This window comes from Staurois parvus, unplaced genomic scaffold, assembly GCF_062004578.1.
Source record: "Staurois parvus isolate SC_StPar_1 unplaced genomic scaffold, SC_StPar_1.0 ptg000297l, whole genome shotgun sequence".
Taxonomy (NCBI): domain Eukaryota; kingdom Metazoa; phylum Chordata; class Amphibia; order Anura; family Ranidae; genus Staurois; species Staurois parvus.
In genome coordinates this window covers 4159729-4178107 of record NW_028318093.1, presented here as the reverse complement: position 1 = coordinate 4178107, position 18379 = coordinate 4159729, and the positions used below count along the sequence as shown (strand labels likewise).

At 41.6% G+C, this 18379-nt stretch overlaps 1 protein-coding gene across 2 annotated transcripts in view; it reads right to left on the bottom strand.

Annotated features, from left to right (window-relative positions):
• The window catches only part of TMEM130 (transmembrane protein 130), a 79832-nt gene that overhangs the window by 25066 nt on the left and 36387 nt on the right, over nt 1–18379 (bottom strand). For both annotated transcript variants that reach the window (XR_016313520.1, XM_089682737.1), the window contains exons 6-7: nt 6619–6818; nt 979–1100 (exon numbers count right to left, since the gene is read on the bottom strand). Coding sequence is in view for 1 of the 2 variants with exons in the window: in XM_089682737.1 (XP_089538863.1) it covers nt 979–1100; nt 6619–6818 (322 nt within the window). In the remaining variant the exon portion in view is untranslated. The remainder of the gene's footprint in view (nt 1–978; nt 1101–6618; nt 6819–18379) is intronic.

Sequence of the window (18379 nt, the reverse complement as noted above, 5' to 3'; positions counted from 1 at the left end):
GGGAAATTTACAACTACTGATTCTGGGCTATGTTAGCATTTTTTAGCCCACAGGCAGATTTTCTTCATATCTTCTGTACTTGTCCAGCGATGGCTAGTTACTGGTCACAGAATATACAATTCATCCCAACCATAATGACTATTCAGATACCTCAGGTTCTGCAGGTCTGTCTGTTGGGCCTAGTGGAACCTCTGGCTCCCAGAAAGGTCACAAGAAGTGCAGTGTTATACTATGCTAGGAAAGCAACATTTTGAGGCTTGAAATATTGTGGAGTTTTGTTTTGGAGGTTTATATTTTAACTTTATAGCACCTGACAATGGATTAATTTCAAGTGGAATCAAACCCAAAATCAAACATTTATTATATTACAACTGACCAACTATAGATGTAATGGCTGCATTAGTTTTCTTTTTAAGGCTTTCTTTCTTCTATTTTCATCTGGTGATCCGGCAGTAAGTCTGTTGTTCTTCAACATAACAGGTTCTCTTGTAGATCTATCAGTTACAGAAATGAGACCAACCAATCAACACTGACTTGGGTGTTTACAATGATCAGCTTTTATTTATTTAAATCTTTTATCCCAAAGGAGTTTGGCTTCAATTTGTAAGTGTAACTAAATCTAGTGCATCCAAAACTACCTCCCCCTCAAACTGGCAATGCTGTTGTCTGCTGTGCATCCTCTGCTCCTTCATCCAGAATGTGGCCACTCTAATACAAGAGTTGTGCTACTGTCCAGATCACCAAGTGAAAACAGAAGGGAAATGGACTATGAAGAGAAAACTAATGCAACCACCACATCTAATGATTGGTAAGCTGCAATATATCATATTTTTGTTTGGTTCCCTTTAGGAACTTTAATAGTCAAATTTTGAGCGAGAAGTCCTCTTTGTTACTCACCTCACTCATACAAACAGGCTGGTAGTCCCAGTAGATTGGTGTGCACATTACTATTTTGGAACAGTTTGATCAGTGACTTACCTCCACCAAAGACTTTGAGTGTGTATTGTGGCTGGCAGCTTTGAATAGGGTGTAGAAGATGAAACCAACAGCAATGACAATGAATGCACAGCAAGGAAGGACAAACCAAAGGGGATGCACACCTGTGAGAGTGGATGAAAAGTCACTTGTTAGAGATATATAAGCAAAGTACTCCCTCTGATAGAACATGACTCAACACAACTGGGCCTTTATAACATAATCAGGGGCATAGGGGCAGGGGCGGACTGACAACTCATGGGGCTCCCGGGCAATAGGGGATCATGGGGCCCGTGTGTCCTTGCCCAAACTCAAAAAAGCCTATGAAAAAGGTACCAGGGGCATCTCATGGGGCCCCCTACTGACCCCGGGCCCTAGTTTCCAAATGGTCAGTCCGCCCCTGCATAGCGGATGATTTACTAAAGGCAAATAGACTGTGCATTCCGCAAGTGCAGTTACTCCAGAGCTTAGTAAATGAGCAGAAGCTTTGCTGACTTCTATCATCCAATCATGTTCATGCAAACGTGCAGTTATTTTTCTTTTTTTTATTTTCCTTGCCCATGATTGGTTATTCTTTGCTTAGTGAAGCTTTACCTCATTTACTAAGCTCTGGAGCAACTGCACTTGCAGAGTGTTGCCCCACTTTACAAAGTGCACAGTCGACTTGCCTTTAGTAAATCAACCCAATAGTGTCTTCTCCCTATCCACAATTCAAGGCAGAGCTGACAATTTGCCAACTGGCTGTAAGTTACAGTCAAAACACTTTACATTTTAGATTATACTGTAGCTGTCTTTGAATCTAAGAAAAAGATTTAATCAGAATCAGCCAAAAAAAGATATCCTTTATTATTATTCTAGGACAGTCCTAAAGTGAAGGCAGCTAATATAGAGCTATACAGGCAGTGATGCTTTTTATTAAAATAGACGTAGATTCGGTAAGTCATTCTTTATGCTGGTGATTTAAAATTTATAGTGAAGCAGTTCTGAGCTTTTTACACTTTGTGGCAAGGAGCTATATGTAAATTGTGGCTACTAATTTAATTTAATCTTTTCTACTCTGAACTCTCATTGGTGTTTTTGCATTGTTTTACTGATAAAGAAAACCCTCTGTTTTTAGAGCAAACTGTTAGACAGGGCCAATTTGGTTGTTTTGCTGGCTGGTCGGTAAGTGTGCATGGAAATATTTTTGTTTGTTTGTTTATGCTGTGCATTGCCCTTCCATATGCACCTTGCTGTATAGGCCAGTTATAGATTGGGGTGGTTGCCACTTCTTGTACAGTTGGATGATTTGGGTGCAGGGATGCATGTGATGTCTTTGCTGCCATTATGCTCTTGCTGGGAGTCACGTACGTCCCTGTGCCTTAGTGGAGGAGTGGGCAACCTCCAGGCACACCTGCCCCTAATCTATCCATTCTTATATACTGTATGCTCCTACTATGGAGACTCTGGAAATTTAGAATTAGCAATTTGCTGTATAGGCCAGTTATAGATTGGGGTGGTCGCCACTTTCCTGTACAGTTGGACGATTTGGGTACAGGGGTGCACATGATGCCTTTGCTACCATTATGCTCTTGCTAGGAGTCACGTGCGTCCCTGTGCCTTTATGGAGGAGTGGCCAACCTCCACGCATACCTGCCCCTAATCCAGACCTTGAAATTTCCACTCGCCTGCTCGCATTGGTGAGTGGAAATTATGGTGGAGGCGAGTGTGTCCCCAGGGCCGTCTTGTTGAGCAGGCCGGATCTGTCACTGCGCTGTGCTCTCTGCCTCCCCCTAGAGTGCAGTACCCAGCACTGTGAGTGAACGTAACAAAGTACTGCAACTTTTTATAGGGCTGTGTGTGTGTGTATTTGTATGTGTGTGTGTGTGTACATGTGTGTGTGTGTATTTGTATGTGTATGTACATGTATCTGTGTGTGTGTTTGTGTGTGTCTGTGTATGCATGTACATGTGTCTGTGTGTATATACATGTGTGTATTTGTACATGTGTTTGAGTGTATGTACATGTATGTGTGTGTGTACATATGTCTGTGTGTGCGTGTACATGTGTGTGTGCATGTACATGTGTGTGTATGTACGTATATGTGTCTGTGTGTGTGTATTTCTGTGTATGTACATGTGTCTGTGTGTATGTACATGTATGTGTGTCTGTACATGTGTCTGTGTGTGTATACATGTGTCTGTATGTGTGTGTGTGTGTGTGTGTGTGTGTGTGTACATGATTCTCTGTGCGTGTGTGTACATGTTTCTGTGTATGTGTGTGTGTATGTACATGTCTGTGTGTGTGTACAGGTGTCTCTGTTTGTGTGTGTGTATATACATGTGTCTGTATGCAAACCTACATGTATGGGTGGTTGGGTCAGGTTCAGGATGATGTGGTTATTATGGGAGTTAGAGGATGGGGCACTTGAGGTATTGCTGGGTTGGATAGTAGGTAGGATATGCTTGGTAGAGTTATGGTTTTGTGAGTGAAAGATTATGGGGGGTTATGGTTGTATGCGGTGCATGGTCTAAGTATCATGGAGTGTTTAGGGGGACATTGGAGGCCCTGATGTAGCATAAGGGGACTCTGGGGACCCTGATATAATGTGGGGGGACTCTGGGTACCCTGATGTAATGTGGGGGGACCCTGATGTAATGTGGGTAACATTTAACAGTGTAATTTCATGAAATAATTTACGAGGGCGTGTTTAGGGGCGGATTTAGGGGTGTAGCAGGGTAGGGGTTGGGTGGGGCAACTGGTGGCAAGCAACTCTTAGTTCAGGACTTGAAAATTTAAGCCCTGCCCTAATCTATCTATTCTTATATATGCTCCCAGTATGGAGACTCTGGAAATTTAGAATTAGGACCGCAGTATATGCAGAGGTCTCTTGGCGTGGGCACTGTGGCTTACGCATATATTTGCAAATGTGTGCAAACAAAACCCTTTGTTTTTAACACAAACTGTTAGGCAGGGCCAATTTGGTTGTTTTGCTGGCTGGTCGGTAAGTGTGCATGGAAATCTTTTGTTTTTTATGCTGTGCATTGCCCTTTCATATGTACCTTGCTGTATATGCCAGTTATAGATTGGGGTGGTTGCCACATTCTCGTACAGTTGGACAATTGGGTGCAGGGACATAGCCTTTGCTACCATTATGCTCTTGCTGGGAGTCATGTGCGTCCCTGTGCCTTTATGGAGGAGTGGCCAACCTCCAGGCACACCTGCCCCTAATCTATCCATTCTTATAAATGCTCCTACTATGGAGACTCTGGAAATTTAGAATTAGGACCGCGGTATATACAGAGGTCTCTTGGCGTGGGCACTGCAGCTTACACATATATTTGCAAATGTGTGCAAACAGAACCCTCTTGTTTTAACACAAACTGTTACAATGAGGAACAGAAGTATTTGAACACCCTGCGATTTTGCAAGTTCTCCCACTTAGAAATCATGGAGGGGTCTGAAATTCACATTGTAGGTGCATTCCCACTCTGAGAGACAGAATTTAAAAAAAAATTCAGGAAGTCACATTGTATGGTTTTTAAAGAACTTATTTGTCTTGCACTGATGAACATAAGTATTTGAACACCTGAGAAACAGCAAGAATTCTGGCTCTCAAAGACCTGTTACTGTGCCTTTAAATAGTCCACCTCTACTCCACTCATTAATCTAACTTAGTAGCACCTGTCTGAGCTCTTTAAAGACACCTGTCCACACCACAGTCAGTCAGACGCCAACTACTAGCATGGGCAAGACCAAAGAGCTGTCAAAAAACACCAGAGAAAATTGTGGACCTCCACAAGGCTGGAAAGGGCTACGGGGCAATTGCCAAGCAGCTTGGAGAAAATAGATCAACTGTTGGAGCAATTGTTAGAAAATGGAAGAGGCTAAAGACGACTGTCAGTTTCCCTCGGACTGGGGCTCCATGCAAGATCTCACTTCGTGGCGTATCACTGATGATAAAAGTGAGGAATCAGCCCAGAACTACAAGGGAGGAGCTGGTCAATGACATGAAGAGAGCTGGGACCACAGTTTCAAAGGTCACTGTCGGTAGAACACTACGCCGTCATGGTTTCAAATCATGCATTGCACCGAAGGTTCCCCTGCTCAAGTCATCACATGTCCAGGCCCGTCTGAAGTTTGCCAATGACCATCTGGATGATCCAGAGGAGGCATGGGAGAAAGTCATGTGGTTAGATGAGACCGAAGTAGAACTTTTTGGTCTAAACTTCACTCGTCGTGTTTGGAGGAAAAAGAAGGATGAGTTGCATCCCAAGAATACCATCCCTACTGTGAAGCATGGGGGTGGTAACATCATGCTTTGGGGGTGCTTTTCTGCGAAGGGGACAGGACGACTGCACTGTATTAAGGAGAGGATGAATGGGGCCATTTATTGGGAGATTTTGAGCAACAACCTCCTTCCCTCAGTCAGAGCATTGAAGATGGGTCGTGGCTGGGTCTTCCAACATGACAACGACCCGAAGCACACAGCCAGGATAACCAAGGAGTGGCTCCGTAAGAAGCATATCAAGGTTCTGGAGTGGCCTAGCCAGTCTCCAGACCTAAATCCAATAGAACATCTTTGGAGGGAGCTGAAACTCCGTGTTGCTCAGCGACAGCCCCGAAACCTGACAGATCTAGAGGAGATCTGTGTGGAGGAGTGGGCCAAAATCCCTGTTGCAGTGTGTGCAAACCTGGTCAACAACTACAGGAAACGTTTGACCTCTGTAATTGCAAACAAAGGCTTCTGTACCAAATATTAACACTGATTTTCTCAGGTGTTCAAATACTTATGTTCAACAGTGCAAGACAAATAAATTCTTTAAAAATCATACAATGTGATTTCCTGAATTTTTTTTTTAATTCTGTCTCTCAGAGTGGGAATGCACCTACAATGTGAATTTCAGACCCCTCCATGATTTCTAAGTGGGAGCACTTGCAAAATCGCAGGGTGTTCAAATACTTCTGTTCCTCACTGTAGACAGGGCCAATTTGATTGTTTTGCTGGCTGGTCGGTAAGTGTACACGGAAATCTTTTGTTTGTATGTTTATGCTGTGCATTGCCCTTCCATATGCACCTTGCTGTATAGGCCAGTTATAGATTGGGGTGGTTGCCACTTGTACAGTTGGACGATTTGGGTGCAGGGACGCACATGATGCCAAGGCTGCCATCATGCTTTTGCTGGGAGTCACGTGTGTCCCTGTGCCTTTACGGAGGAGTGGGCAACCTCCAGGCACACCTGCCCCTAATCTATCCATTCTTATATACTGTATGCTCCTACTATGGAGACTCCGGAAATTTAGAATTAGGACCGCAATATATACAGAGGTCTCTTGGCGTGGGCACTGCAGCTTACACATATATTTGCAAATGTGTGCAAACAAAACCCTTTGTTTTTAATGCAAATTGTTAGGCAGGGCTAATTTGGTTGTTTTGCTGGCTGGTCGGTAAGTGTGCAGGGAAATCTTTTGTTTGTTTGTTTATGCTGTGCATTGCCCTACAAATGCACCTTGCTGTATAGGACAGTTATGGATTGGAGTGGTTCCCACTTTCTTGTACTTTTTCACCTTTTTACTGATAAAGCCCTATAGGTACTTCTGCTTGTTTTTTGTGTTTGTTTTTGCACAGTATGCCTCATTAGTAATGATTCACCCATTGCTTACCTGTAGAATTAACAGTAATGCTGTAATGTGTTACCAGCATACTGATTTCATTTTGGGCTTTTATGCTCAAGCAGTAGCGTCCTGCTGTGTTGAAGGTATGGTTTATATTGTAGGTGGTGTTATTTATCACCACTGGGTGGCAGTCTTCATCCAAAGACACGCAATCGGACTTCATAAGCCAGCAAACAGCCAATGGAGGACTGAAACACACAAAGAGGTGTCATATGATTAGACAAGAAGATTGACACATCAAATAAGGTGTCATATATTTAGACAACAAAATAAACCCATTTGACTAATAAACTTCAAGGAACCTCTTTGGTGACAAAATGTTCTCAAGACAGGATAAGAGTAGAACTCTCCGACATGGAGACATGAGGAGCAATAAAAAAAAATAGATTAAAATGGGGGAAGGCAGGAACCCCTGTTAGTTTATTATTGCTTTCTGTTTTCCCTCACTTCCTATCAACTTCCCAACACAAAAAAGTTTTAGATGGAGTTATACTTTAAATATTGACACATGGATCAGGGGACCATCAACAGTCTACAGACCTGCACTGTACAAGAGGATGGCAATGGCCCACCCACAGCCTGGAGCACCAGACAGAGCATCAGTTCCTTCCCCAGCCACAAAAACTGCACTGAACCCATAAGTGATGAAATCCCATCACTTGCAAGTTCATTTGCTGGTGGGGAGATCAGTGAATGTGTGTGCGTTGCTCTTCCTCCACTCTCACCACCAACACCCGCCTGCCCAAAATGGGACTGCAAGGCGAAAAGAGAACTCCGAGATACATGTTACAGAGGTTGGCAGGAGAAACTCTACCCTACAAGAGGTGTAGAAGTGAGTCCTTCCACCAGAATGCCAACAGTCAGCTTAACGTACTGCGTGTAAGTCCATGTTGCTGCCGACATAAGCTTTACATCAGCAGGAGGGTAAAGGTAAGAAGAACACATCACTGACCTCTTTAGTTACATGCACTGTGAACCAATTTATCCTAAGTGATCATCACAGCAGAGACTCCGAAGTAAGTTTCAGCGATTTCTAGTAGTTTACAAGCACATGGTATTTGTTTACATTAGACAGCTGGCAGGCTGCCAAGTCATCACTCCCACTGGAAATGAGGGGAGGTTAGTTATGATTTCAGTGCTTCTGTTGTGGACATTGAAGATTAATTTCTCTTCAAAGTCTTAAGCTAGAGAGGTCAGAGAGGGCTTTTTAATGTGTGTTTACTGCTTGTTAATACTTGCAAATATTTTAATGTACATAGTTTGGATGCAGGTCTACTCTAAAATGAAAAAGGACATTTTTTACAAGAGAAATAAAGAGGCTGTCATGGCTGACCTCTTGTTGAATTCTCTAGGCGCCTGGCTGTCTTTTTCAACAATACTTTTTAATTTTAAAGTGTTACTAAACCCAGGACCCTGCATTCAGTATATCTGGTCTTCCACAGTACACACAACATGGAAATGCAATTATTTTAGTAAATATAAACCACTAAATACCCAGCAGTTAGTCTTGGTTCACACTAATGCGACATGAAAATCACGTGACTTGCAGTGCGACTTTGCCAAGCGACTTGAGTACTACTTTGAAGCAACTCTGAAGCAACTTGGAACATGGAATGATTGGGTAATCTTCCTGTAATGTCGGATCCAAATCATTATCATTATAGATGAGGATCATTATAGATGAGGATCTGACTTGGAGATGACATCTATTAAGGTATATGGGAACAAGTCGGATAGAAGTTGTCTTGACGTAGTACAAGAGCCTTTTCTAAAGTCAGAGCGACTTCGGTAGTGCTAATTAAGATGTCTCTCATTGACTAACATGAGATTTCACATGTCATGTGACTTGGGGTCTCACAAGTCAGATCACAAGTCGCGGCCATGTGAACCAAGCCTTAGAGCAGTCTTGTGACTTCTATCAGTGTACAGCAGAGCACTGGTTAAAACTTGTAGGAGGAGTTTTCATTCTCCTGATTGTCCTATACAGCTGCATGGCCCCTGACCCTCTGTCTGAACAGCGCTGATTGGCCCTGTGCTGATCACATGTACTCTCCCCAAAAAAAAATAAAAACTCTCTAACAATAAACACCAAACTGAGCATGCACAGCTTGCCCCCAAGGCTCTGTTTTATCAGCAGATTGATTGGGGACAGTAGAAGAAGGGGAGGATCAGAGAAGACAGGATCAAACATCCTTTTTACACAATGCAGAGGATTAACCCTTTAGGTTCCACAGTGAGCATAACAAGCATGTTTTGCTGCATATACAGACTGATTTTACTGCTGTGGGTTTAGTAACACTTTAAGTCACTGACCTTGAACAAGTATGCAGCAATTAAAGTCTCAACCCCAAATCTGCATTGTTTTCAGGTAAGTTACTTAGAATGCAGTGAAATCAGAGGATCAGTGTGATATGCAAGCGACTACCAATCTCCTAATTGGATCAGCAATGGAAGAACTGTATTTTTCTGATGACAGCATTCATTTCAGTAGAAATACTGGTAGCTCACATATATACACATATACCTGACATTATAAAGAAGCACCAGAGCAAAGCAGAGGCATAGAAAATGAGAACCTGAGAATAGATATATCAACGGTGTCACTGCCTCTGTAAAGTACTGTGACATAATTAGCTATAACTATACCTCCAGTCATATTATCACAAATTTGGAGAAATATTTCAATTATATACTAAATACATTATTACTACACATTTCTACAAGGCTCTAAAGTCACATGCAATTATACTGGCATTTACAATACTGCAGTTATCAGTCTTTAGAGAAATTTAGCAGTAATTTAGAAATTATGTCATACAAGGTTGGTGCATAATTATTTCTTCACAAAACACTACCCTAAAAATGACAAGACAACTGTACCCAGCTACTGATACTGTAAATGATATGCATATAATACATATTCCCACTGTTTTCATAAAAGACAAGGGTGTTGCATGCGGCCCAAGAAGGCTATGAATGTGGTCTAAGCTAGGTTCACACCTATGCAGTTTGCGTTTGATCCATTTGTGCACTGAGTTTTGCTTTACGTTTTTGATGCATTTTTGATGCTTTTTTTTTCTTGTTGCTAGGCAGATTTAAAACGCAAAACGCATCAAAAACGCACTACATGCTTTTCTGTAGCATTTCCATTGAAGTCTATAGAACCAAAAACGCAACTTTTTGCATTCAAGAAAGTCCCTGACCCTTTCCAAAAAACCGCACCGGGTGAAAACGCAAAGATGTGAACGTGTTCCATAGGAAATTATGTTAAACAGACTGTAGTGCATTTCTGAAAAACAGAAAACGCTGCGGAAACCGCTTACGTGTAAGACTAGGGTAAAACAAAATCTTATATATACTTAAAAATGTTGATTTTTTTTTTTCTACATATGTAAGAATGCGGTTACATTTTGTGAACACATGCGGCCAAAGAAAAATGACAGTGTCTCTTTACTGGAAGTTTAATCTTCGCAAAGAAAAATATCCTACTCTCCACAATCACGCCATATTCATGTCATCAGTTTTCGTCAGAACCTATATTTGTGAGCAGCTATTTTTAGGAATGAAGCACACGAAGGGCAAAATTAGAATCAAAATATCTGATCAGCCCCTTGAGAATTCATTGAGACTTGCTATTACATCCATGGAATCAAATAGTTTATCAAAAACAGTGTCAAATATTGCACTAGTTTTATGCTGCCTTCTTTTACTTTTATAATAAAAATAAATACAAAAACATGAAGTTTTTTTACTCAGATAAGTACATTATCTTTATCAGTGCTTGTTAACTTGTGATCTGCCTGACTTTTTCTGCTCTCCAGCTATCCTTATTGTTAGTGGATTTTACGTGCGGCCCAAGACAATTCCTCCTTCCAATGTGGCCCAGAAAAGTCAAAAGGTTGGACACCCCTGAATAAGCATTCCATTCTAATTTACTGATGGAGCACATAATAATATAACATGCATTTTCTACTGACTTTTGGTCCTGGTTGTGAGCCTAATCTTTACTGAGCAAATAAAACTTGTGAAATACAGTTTTAAAGATTGTCCTTTGTTTCCTTGGGACTCGCTTAGGACAACTTCTGGTTACAACAGGGATGTATAGTTGTGTAGCAACACAAAGGGAGGGCATTTGTCCTTTGGGTCAATTCTAAAAAAAATGTTGGGCTAGAGCAGTGATGGTGAACCTTTTAGAGAACAAGTGCCCAAACTGCAGCCAAAACCCCACTTATTTATCACAAAGTGCCAACACAGCAATTAAACCTGAATACTGAGGTTTTAGTTTAGAAAAAACAACCCACTGACCACCAGCAGAAGGGAGCAAAGTTCCAGTGACCTCCAGCACAAGGAGGCAAAGTTCCACTGACCACCAGCACAAGGGGGCAAAGTTCCACTGAACACCAGCACAAAAAAGTAAAGTTCCACTGGCCACCAGCACAAGAGAGCAAAGTTCCACTGAACATCAGTACAAGGGAGCAAAGTTCCACTGACCACCAGCACAAGGGGGCAAAGTTCTACTGAACACCAGCACAAGGGGGCAAAGTTCCAATGAATACCAGCACAAGGGGGCAGAGTTCCAATGAACACCAGCACAAGGAAGTAAAGTTCCACTGATCACCAACACAAAGGGGTAAAGTACCACTGGACACCAGCACAAGAGAGCAAAGTTCTACTAACCACCAGCACAAGGGAGCAAAGTTCCAAGGAACACCAGCATAAGGGGGCAAAGTTCCACTGACTACCAGCACAAAGGGGTAAAGTTCCACTGGACACCAGCACAAGACAGCAAAGTTACACTAACCACCAGCACAAGGGAGCAAAGTTCCAAGGAACACCAGCATAAGGGGGCAAAGTTCCACTGACTACCAGCACAAAGGGGTAAAGTTCCACTGGACACCAGCACAAGACAGCAAAGTTACACTAACCACCAGCACAAGAGGGCAAAGTTCCAATGAACACCAGCACAAGGAAGTAAAGTTTCACTGACCACCAGCACAAAGGGGTAAAGTTCCACTGGACACCAGCACAAGACAGCAAAGTTACACTAACCACCAGCACAAGAGGGCAAAGTTCCAATGAACACCAGCACAAGGAAGTAAAGTTCCACTGACCACCAGCACAAAGGGGTAAAGTTCCACTGGACACCAGCGCAAGAGAGCAAAGTTCAACTGACCACTAGCACAAGGAAGTAACGTTCCACTGACCACTAGCACAAGGGATCAAAGTTCCACTGATCACAAGCACAAGCTAAAATCTTGTGTTAATAAAAAACTAATGTATTAAAACTCACAGTCAGTCCAATATATATATCCTTGGCAGCCCACTGACCGGCCATGCTAAAGCTAAAACGAGTCGCGGCTAATGAGTCGCGGCTCGTGATGTCATTGCCTGGCGCTGCCACTCCTTTCCGAGCATGCACATGGCCCCTATGAGCACTGTTATCCGATGCTCAGCTGTTGGGGTGATGCTGGGGCAACTTGGCTCACATGCAAACTGAGAGGGATCTATGTGCCCACTGCGGCACATGTGCCATAGATTCGCCACTACTAAGCTAGAGGTCCTAAATGGAGTTCCTTCACATCAGACATCAACCAATAACACATGGTAGACATTATATGGTAGACATTATATAGCCACTCCCAATCAGGCCTGTGATCACAGCATCTAGCAGAAGAAAGTCTTCCAGCATCGGCTTCCTGTTTGGTTCTGAGATATCATGTGCCCAAATGCCAAGAACCACAAGGGAAGATGCAAAAAGGCATGTCACTGTAAATCATGTTCTTTAGGAACACCAACCATTCACTATGACCACTATTCACTCTAGTGCAACAACATATTTTGCATAGTATGAGGTGGTATCAAAATGTTTTGTAACAAAAGTTTTGTAATACGCCAACAGATGGCAGCACAAGGCTGCACACACAGTCACAGGGAACACTGACCTTTATAAGTCAGTGTGCCAAAATACATTGTCCTGTGTACATAGGGCATTGTGCAACTGGTGCAATTCTGACTGCATGCATTACCACGTCTGCTATTTCATCATGGACAGCAAGTTAGAAAAAAGAGCAAACGTGAAATTCTGCGTGAAACCCATACACCTAAGTTTTCACACCAGTAATGAACGTCAACATGCATAAGTGCCAAATGGTTTTGACATTTTTGGGGGTTGAGATCATCAAAGGTCTTCCTGATCTCTCGTCATCTTCCAGTGATGTTCTTCCACTCTTGAAGCGCGAGTGCCGCTCAAAATACCTAGAACGGCTCGCTTCAGCATCACTGCAAACTGAGATTTGCCCAGTTTCATGCAGAATTTGACGTTTGCTCTTTGCTCTAACTTGCTGTCCATGATGAAATAGCAGACGTGGTAACACTCTTGGTCAGATTAGCACCAGCTGCACAGCTCCTTCCAAAAATATTTTTTATTAGAAAAAGTAAGGTATAGCAGTGTATATACAAATATGGATCACAGTCCGAACATAGACACATCATGTAGCATCCCATTTCGCAGACGGCCATGGGTTTAAACAAAATACACATCTGGTTGAAATATATCCTTATTGCAAATGCATATGGCAAACCAGTAGATACAAAGAGTATAGTAGATAAATCAAAATAGGTAAAATGATTACTGACCTATGTACTGGTGAGCCCTTATGTTGAGTGAATGTTAAGTGTTGGGAAATGCTAGCACAGGATAATTTATATGACAAAATTTGTGTGTCCATTTCGGGAGTGTGTAAGCCATGTGAAATCAGGCACACCTGTATGCGAGATGAAATGCCATATTTGTTGGGAATATATTTATAAAAAAGCTTGAGATAAAGAAAAGTCAGAAAGGAGAATAGCTAGAGAAAGAGATGGAAACGTAGAGTGAGGTAGTGGAGGCGGGGGGGGGGGGGGGGGGTAATGAGAGGCGGAGAAAAAAGAAAGGGTGGGGGGGAATGGGGGGAATGGGTACTGAGTAAAGGGGATGTTAAGGTGGACAATTGTGGATAAAATCATTCACATCATTTGCTACGAGCCAAAAAAAAATAGTCTTATAGGTTAGGATGCAATACATGTAGGGTCAGTCAAAGGGGTAACACGTAGGTCAAGAATCTGAAATGTAGGCCACGATGCCGAGTCACAACCCAACCAAATATGCACCAAATGCGTCTTCGGTGGACAGGGCGCTCCCTAAAACAGCATAGTGTCTATTCATTCAGTCAGGGGGTATAGGCTGTGCATGAACTAAGAGGCGATAGGTAGTGGTGGTTTTGAAATGGCTCCAACAAGCCCAAGTCTTCCTGAATCTCTCGGGATGTTCTTTCGCTACAGAAATCAAATCCTCCATTTCCTCAATTATGTTGATCCTAGCAAACCATTCTTGAATAGTGGGAACATGTGTTGAGCGCCAGTGAACTGGGATACACTGTTTTGCCGCGTTGATCATGTGCATGGCAAGTGATTTACGGTACGTCCTAAATGGAAGCGTGGAATGGTGGAGCAAGAATTGAGCTGCACAGCTCCTGATGTACACAGGATGATGTCTTTTGGAACACTAACTTATGAAGGTCGGTTCTCCCTGTAACTGTATGTGCAGCCTTGTGCTGCTACCGGTCGGCATGTTACAAAACTAGTCTTGAACCTGTTTGATACCATCTCGTATGCTTTATTAAGCCCAAGGGAATCTGACCCTACCATGGGGCCACCATGCCGTTTTTGTCCACCAGGCAGAAGTTGCTTAATCCTCCCCTGATAATGATTAATTTGTATATTTTACCAAGTTCATTTGATTGCTCTGATAAAGAATATAGCTATCCGTTTCTGTTGCTGCAGGAACCCAATGGACCAAGTTGCTTATATCACGAGATCTGTTTAATTGACAGCCAGTCAGAACAATCAAATATGACTGCAGATTGGTTGCTATCAGTCACTCCATTTTGCATAAAATAAGAACCCCATTATTATACTGTGGAAGTGTTTAATATAGATGTACGTTATACATATTTGTATGGTTTACTTCCTACAATTACTTAATATTGGTTTATGTTTTTGACAGGCACAAGGCTTGAGTCAGCACACCAGTACCAGAATGACAAGAACACGTGTCCTCTTACTTCTCCTTTTATAACCTACTATTTAACCACTTCAAGTCTGGACACTTTCACCCCCTTCCTGTCCAAGCCAATTTTCAGCTTTCAGCGCTATCACACTTTGAATGACATTTGCACAGTCATGCAACACTGTACCCATATGAATTTTTTTGCTTTTTTTTTTGAGACAGATTACATAAAGGCTGTAAAAGCAATCATTTCTCTTTCTCTCTGGCTGCATTCTTGCAGCCATTGATAAATACTGTGAGAGCTGTGATTGGTCACAGGTTGTCACATGGTACAAGGCTGGTGTAAATAGCCTTGCACCATTTGATCTCTGTGATAATTCACAGATTTCACAAGTAGTAAGCAATATTGTCAGAAGTTACTACTATTGATGTGATCACTGATTGGCCAATCAGTGATCACATGATCGGGACCTTACACAGAGGTCCCGTACAGCGATTGGTGTTCCACTGTGTCTGAAGGACACAGCGGGTACCTTATCGCCGTGACGCGCACTCCCAGGGAGCGCGCACAGGATAAAATGGTGGGCGCCGTTTATGAACGGCAACCAGCTCCTGCACTGCTCCCGTCCAGCCGTTTATATACATGGGTTGGATGGGAAGTGGTTAACATAATGCACATTAACCACTTGAGTACCAGCCTGTAATATCCCTTTATTTCCAGGCCATTTTTCAGTATTCAGCACTGTGATGGTTTGACTGACAATTGCTCCGTCATGCAACACTGTAAAAAAATTAATTTTATATCATTTTTTTGAAACAGATGGAGCTTTCTTCTAATGGTATTTAAAAAACACTTTTCAACTATTACCAGAAAAAGTAAAACCAAATTGTGAAAAAACTATTTACTTAATTTCTGTTATAATGCATATAAAATAAAAATGCCAGGACAGTATCAAAACCCCAAAACCCCAAAATTGACCCCATTTTGGAAAGTGGACACCCCAAGGTGAACTAAATTTTTGCCACAATTTTTTGGGAAATTAATATGCTGGTATTGAGAGGGTTAAATATGAATCTTGGTAAAGGTGCACTAGATACCGTGGAAGAAGGGACTGTCTGACAGGATAAAAATGGAATGGGTTTTTTGGGGAAGCCCTCATAGTTCTGGCAATGTCAAAGGAGATTGTAAAAACAACTGTACAATAACCACTTGCCCTCCTGAGGATTCCCCCCCCCCCCCCCACCAGGCCATTTTTTGCATTATGCGCTGTGTTACTTTAACTGACAATTGCGCGGTCATGCAACATTGCACCCAAATTAAATTTACATCTTTTATTTCCCACAAACTGAGCTTTCTTTTGGTGGTATTTGATAGACATGCATTTCTTTTAAATTTTTTGTTGCTATTCTGTCTCTCAGTGTTACAATACACCTACCATTCGATTTTTAAACTGATCATTTCTTTGTGTGTGTGCAAACATTCAAAATCAGCAGGGGATCAAATACTTATTTCCTTTACTATATGTGCCTTAGAGGGAACATGTATCAGACAATATTTAGATAAAATTACTCCAAATGGCATATTGTGATTCAATACACCTTTTGGAACCGAAAATATTTGTCAATTATTTTATGCAACATATATTGACTGAAAATCTTTTTGTATCTTTGTATTGTAGTAAGATTTTAATGATGTAATAAAGAGTAATTTTGTCTGAATATTGTCTGATACATGTTCCCTCTAAGGCACATTTAAAGTTTCAATTTACTTCTTCCATTCCCCCTTTGTTGGGATTTTGGAGAAAGATTAGTACTCCTGCTGGGACATCTCATTACTTTCCAAAAGCTATAAAAGCTAATTTGGTGATTCACCCACCAGATAACAGTGTTGGGTCAAACTGCCCTTTAAAGAGAACATAGTCAAACTAACCAATAACAGCCAGAAACATCTGACAGCAAAACTGACAGATCCAGTCTACCAACTTATATTCCGAAGTAGAGGTCACTGTGTACTTCTGTATTATGAAAACATTTCTATCATTCTTTTCCTTTCCATGAGGCTACTAATAAGTTAAGCAGAGATGGAAAACACTTCCAATCATGTTGCTGTATAGCCTAACAAATCCTTTCTGATACAAGATTCTCCAACTATCAGTTCTGACATGAGAATTGAATGTTAAAGTTGAACTCCAGACCCCAGATAGAGTATCTCCTATATAAGTATTTCAGTTTTTAAAAAATGGTAATTAAAAATGAGATCTCCTTAGAAAATCTGGTTACATAGTTACATAGTTAGTCTGTCTGAAAAAAGACAAAAGTCCATCCAGTTTAACCATTCAAAAAAAAAAAAAGTTATAATCCTATACCCACAGTTGATCTAGAGGAAGGCAAAAAAACAGCAAAGCACGATCCAATTTGCTCCTGCAGGGAAAAAAATTCCTTCCTGATCCCTCGAGAGGCAATCAGATATTCCCTGGATCAACTTTACCTATAAATGTTAGTATCCAGTTATATTCTGTGTATCTAGGAAAGAATCCAGGCCTTTTTAAAGCAATCCACTGAGCTGGCCAGAACCAACTCTTGAGGGAGTCTATTCCACATTTTCACAGCTCTCACTGTGAAGAAAGCTTTCCGTGTTTGGAGATTACATTTCTTTTCCTCCCGACGTAAAGAGTGCCCCCTCGTCCTCTGTGATGACCTCAGGGTGAATAACTCTACACCACGTTCACTATATGAACCACTGATGTATTTATACATGTTGATCATATCCCCCTTAATCTCCTCTTCTCAAGAGAATAAATTCAGTTCCTCTAATCTTTCCTCATAGCTGATCTCCTCCATGCCTCGTATCAGTTTGGTTGCCCTTCTCTGTACTTTCTCCAGTTCCCCAATGTTCTTTTTGTGAATTGGTGCCCAAAACTGAACTGCATATTCCAGATGAGGTTTTACTAATGATTTGTACGGGGGTATTATGATGTCTTTCTCTCTGGAGTCTATACCTCTTTTAATACAAGAGAGGATTTTGCTTGCTTTAGAAGCCGCAGCTTGGCATTGTATGCCATTATTAAGCTTGTGATCTACCAGAACTCCCAGATCCTTCTCCACCATTGATTCCCCCAGTTGTACCCACCCAGTATGTATGATATATGCATATTCTTAGCCCCCAAGTGCATAACCTTACATTTATCAACATTAAACCTCATTTGCCACATAGTTACCCAACCAAATAGAGCATTGAGGTCAGCTTGTAAGTTAAAGACATCCTGTAAGGACGTTATTCCACTGCACAACTTCTGTCTTTCATGAATCCATGCTGTCTGTTGCTTAAAATATTTTTTTCCAGCAATAACTCATCTATGTGGTCTTTTATTAAACTCTCCAGTATCTTCCCAAATATAGAAGTTAAACTAATAGGTCTATAATTACTTGTTAAAGATTTTGACCCCTTTTTAAATATTGGCACCACATTGGCCTTACGCCAATCCAGTGGTACTATGCCAGTCATTAAAGAGTCTCTAACATTTAGAAACAATGGCTTTGACATGACAGAGCTCAATTCTTTAAGGACCCGTGGGTATACGCCATTCGGTCCAGGTGCTTTATTCACCTTTATTCTGTCTTACTATTTTTGGATCATATAAATTGTGAGACAATGTGGATCATCTGGAGCTGTGTCAATACCATGCCCATTATGGACAAGAG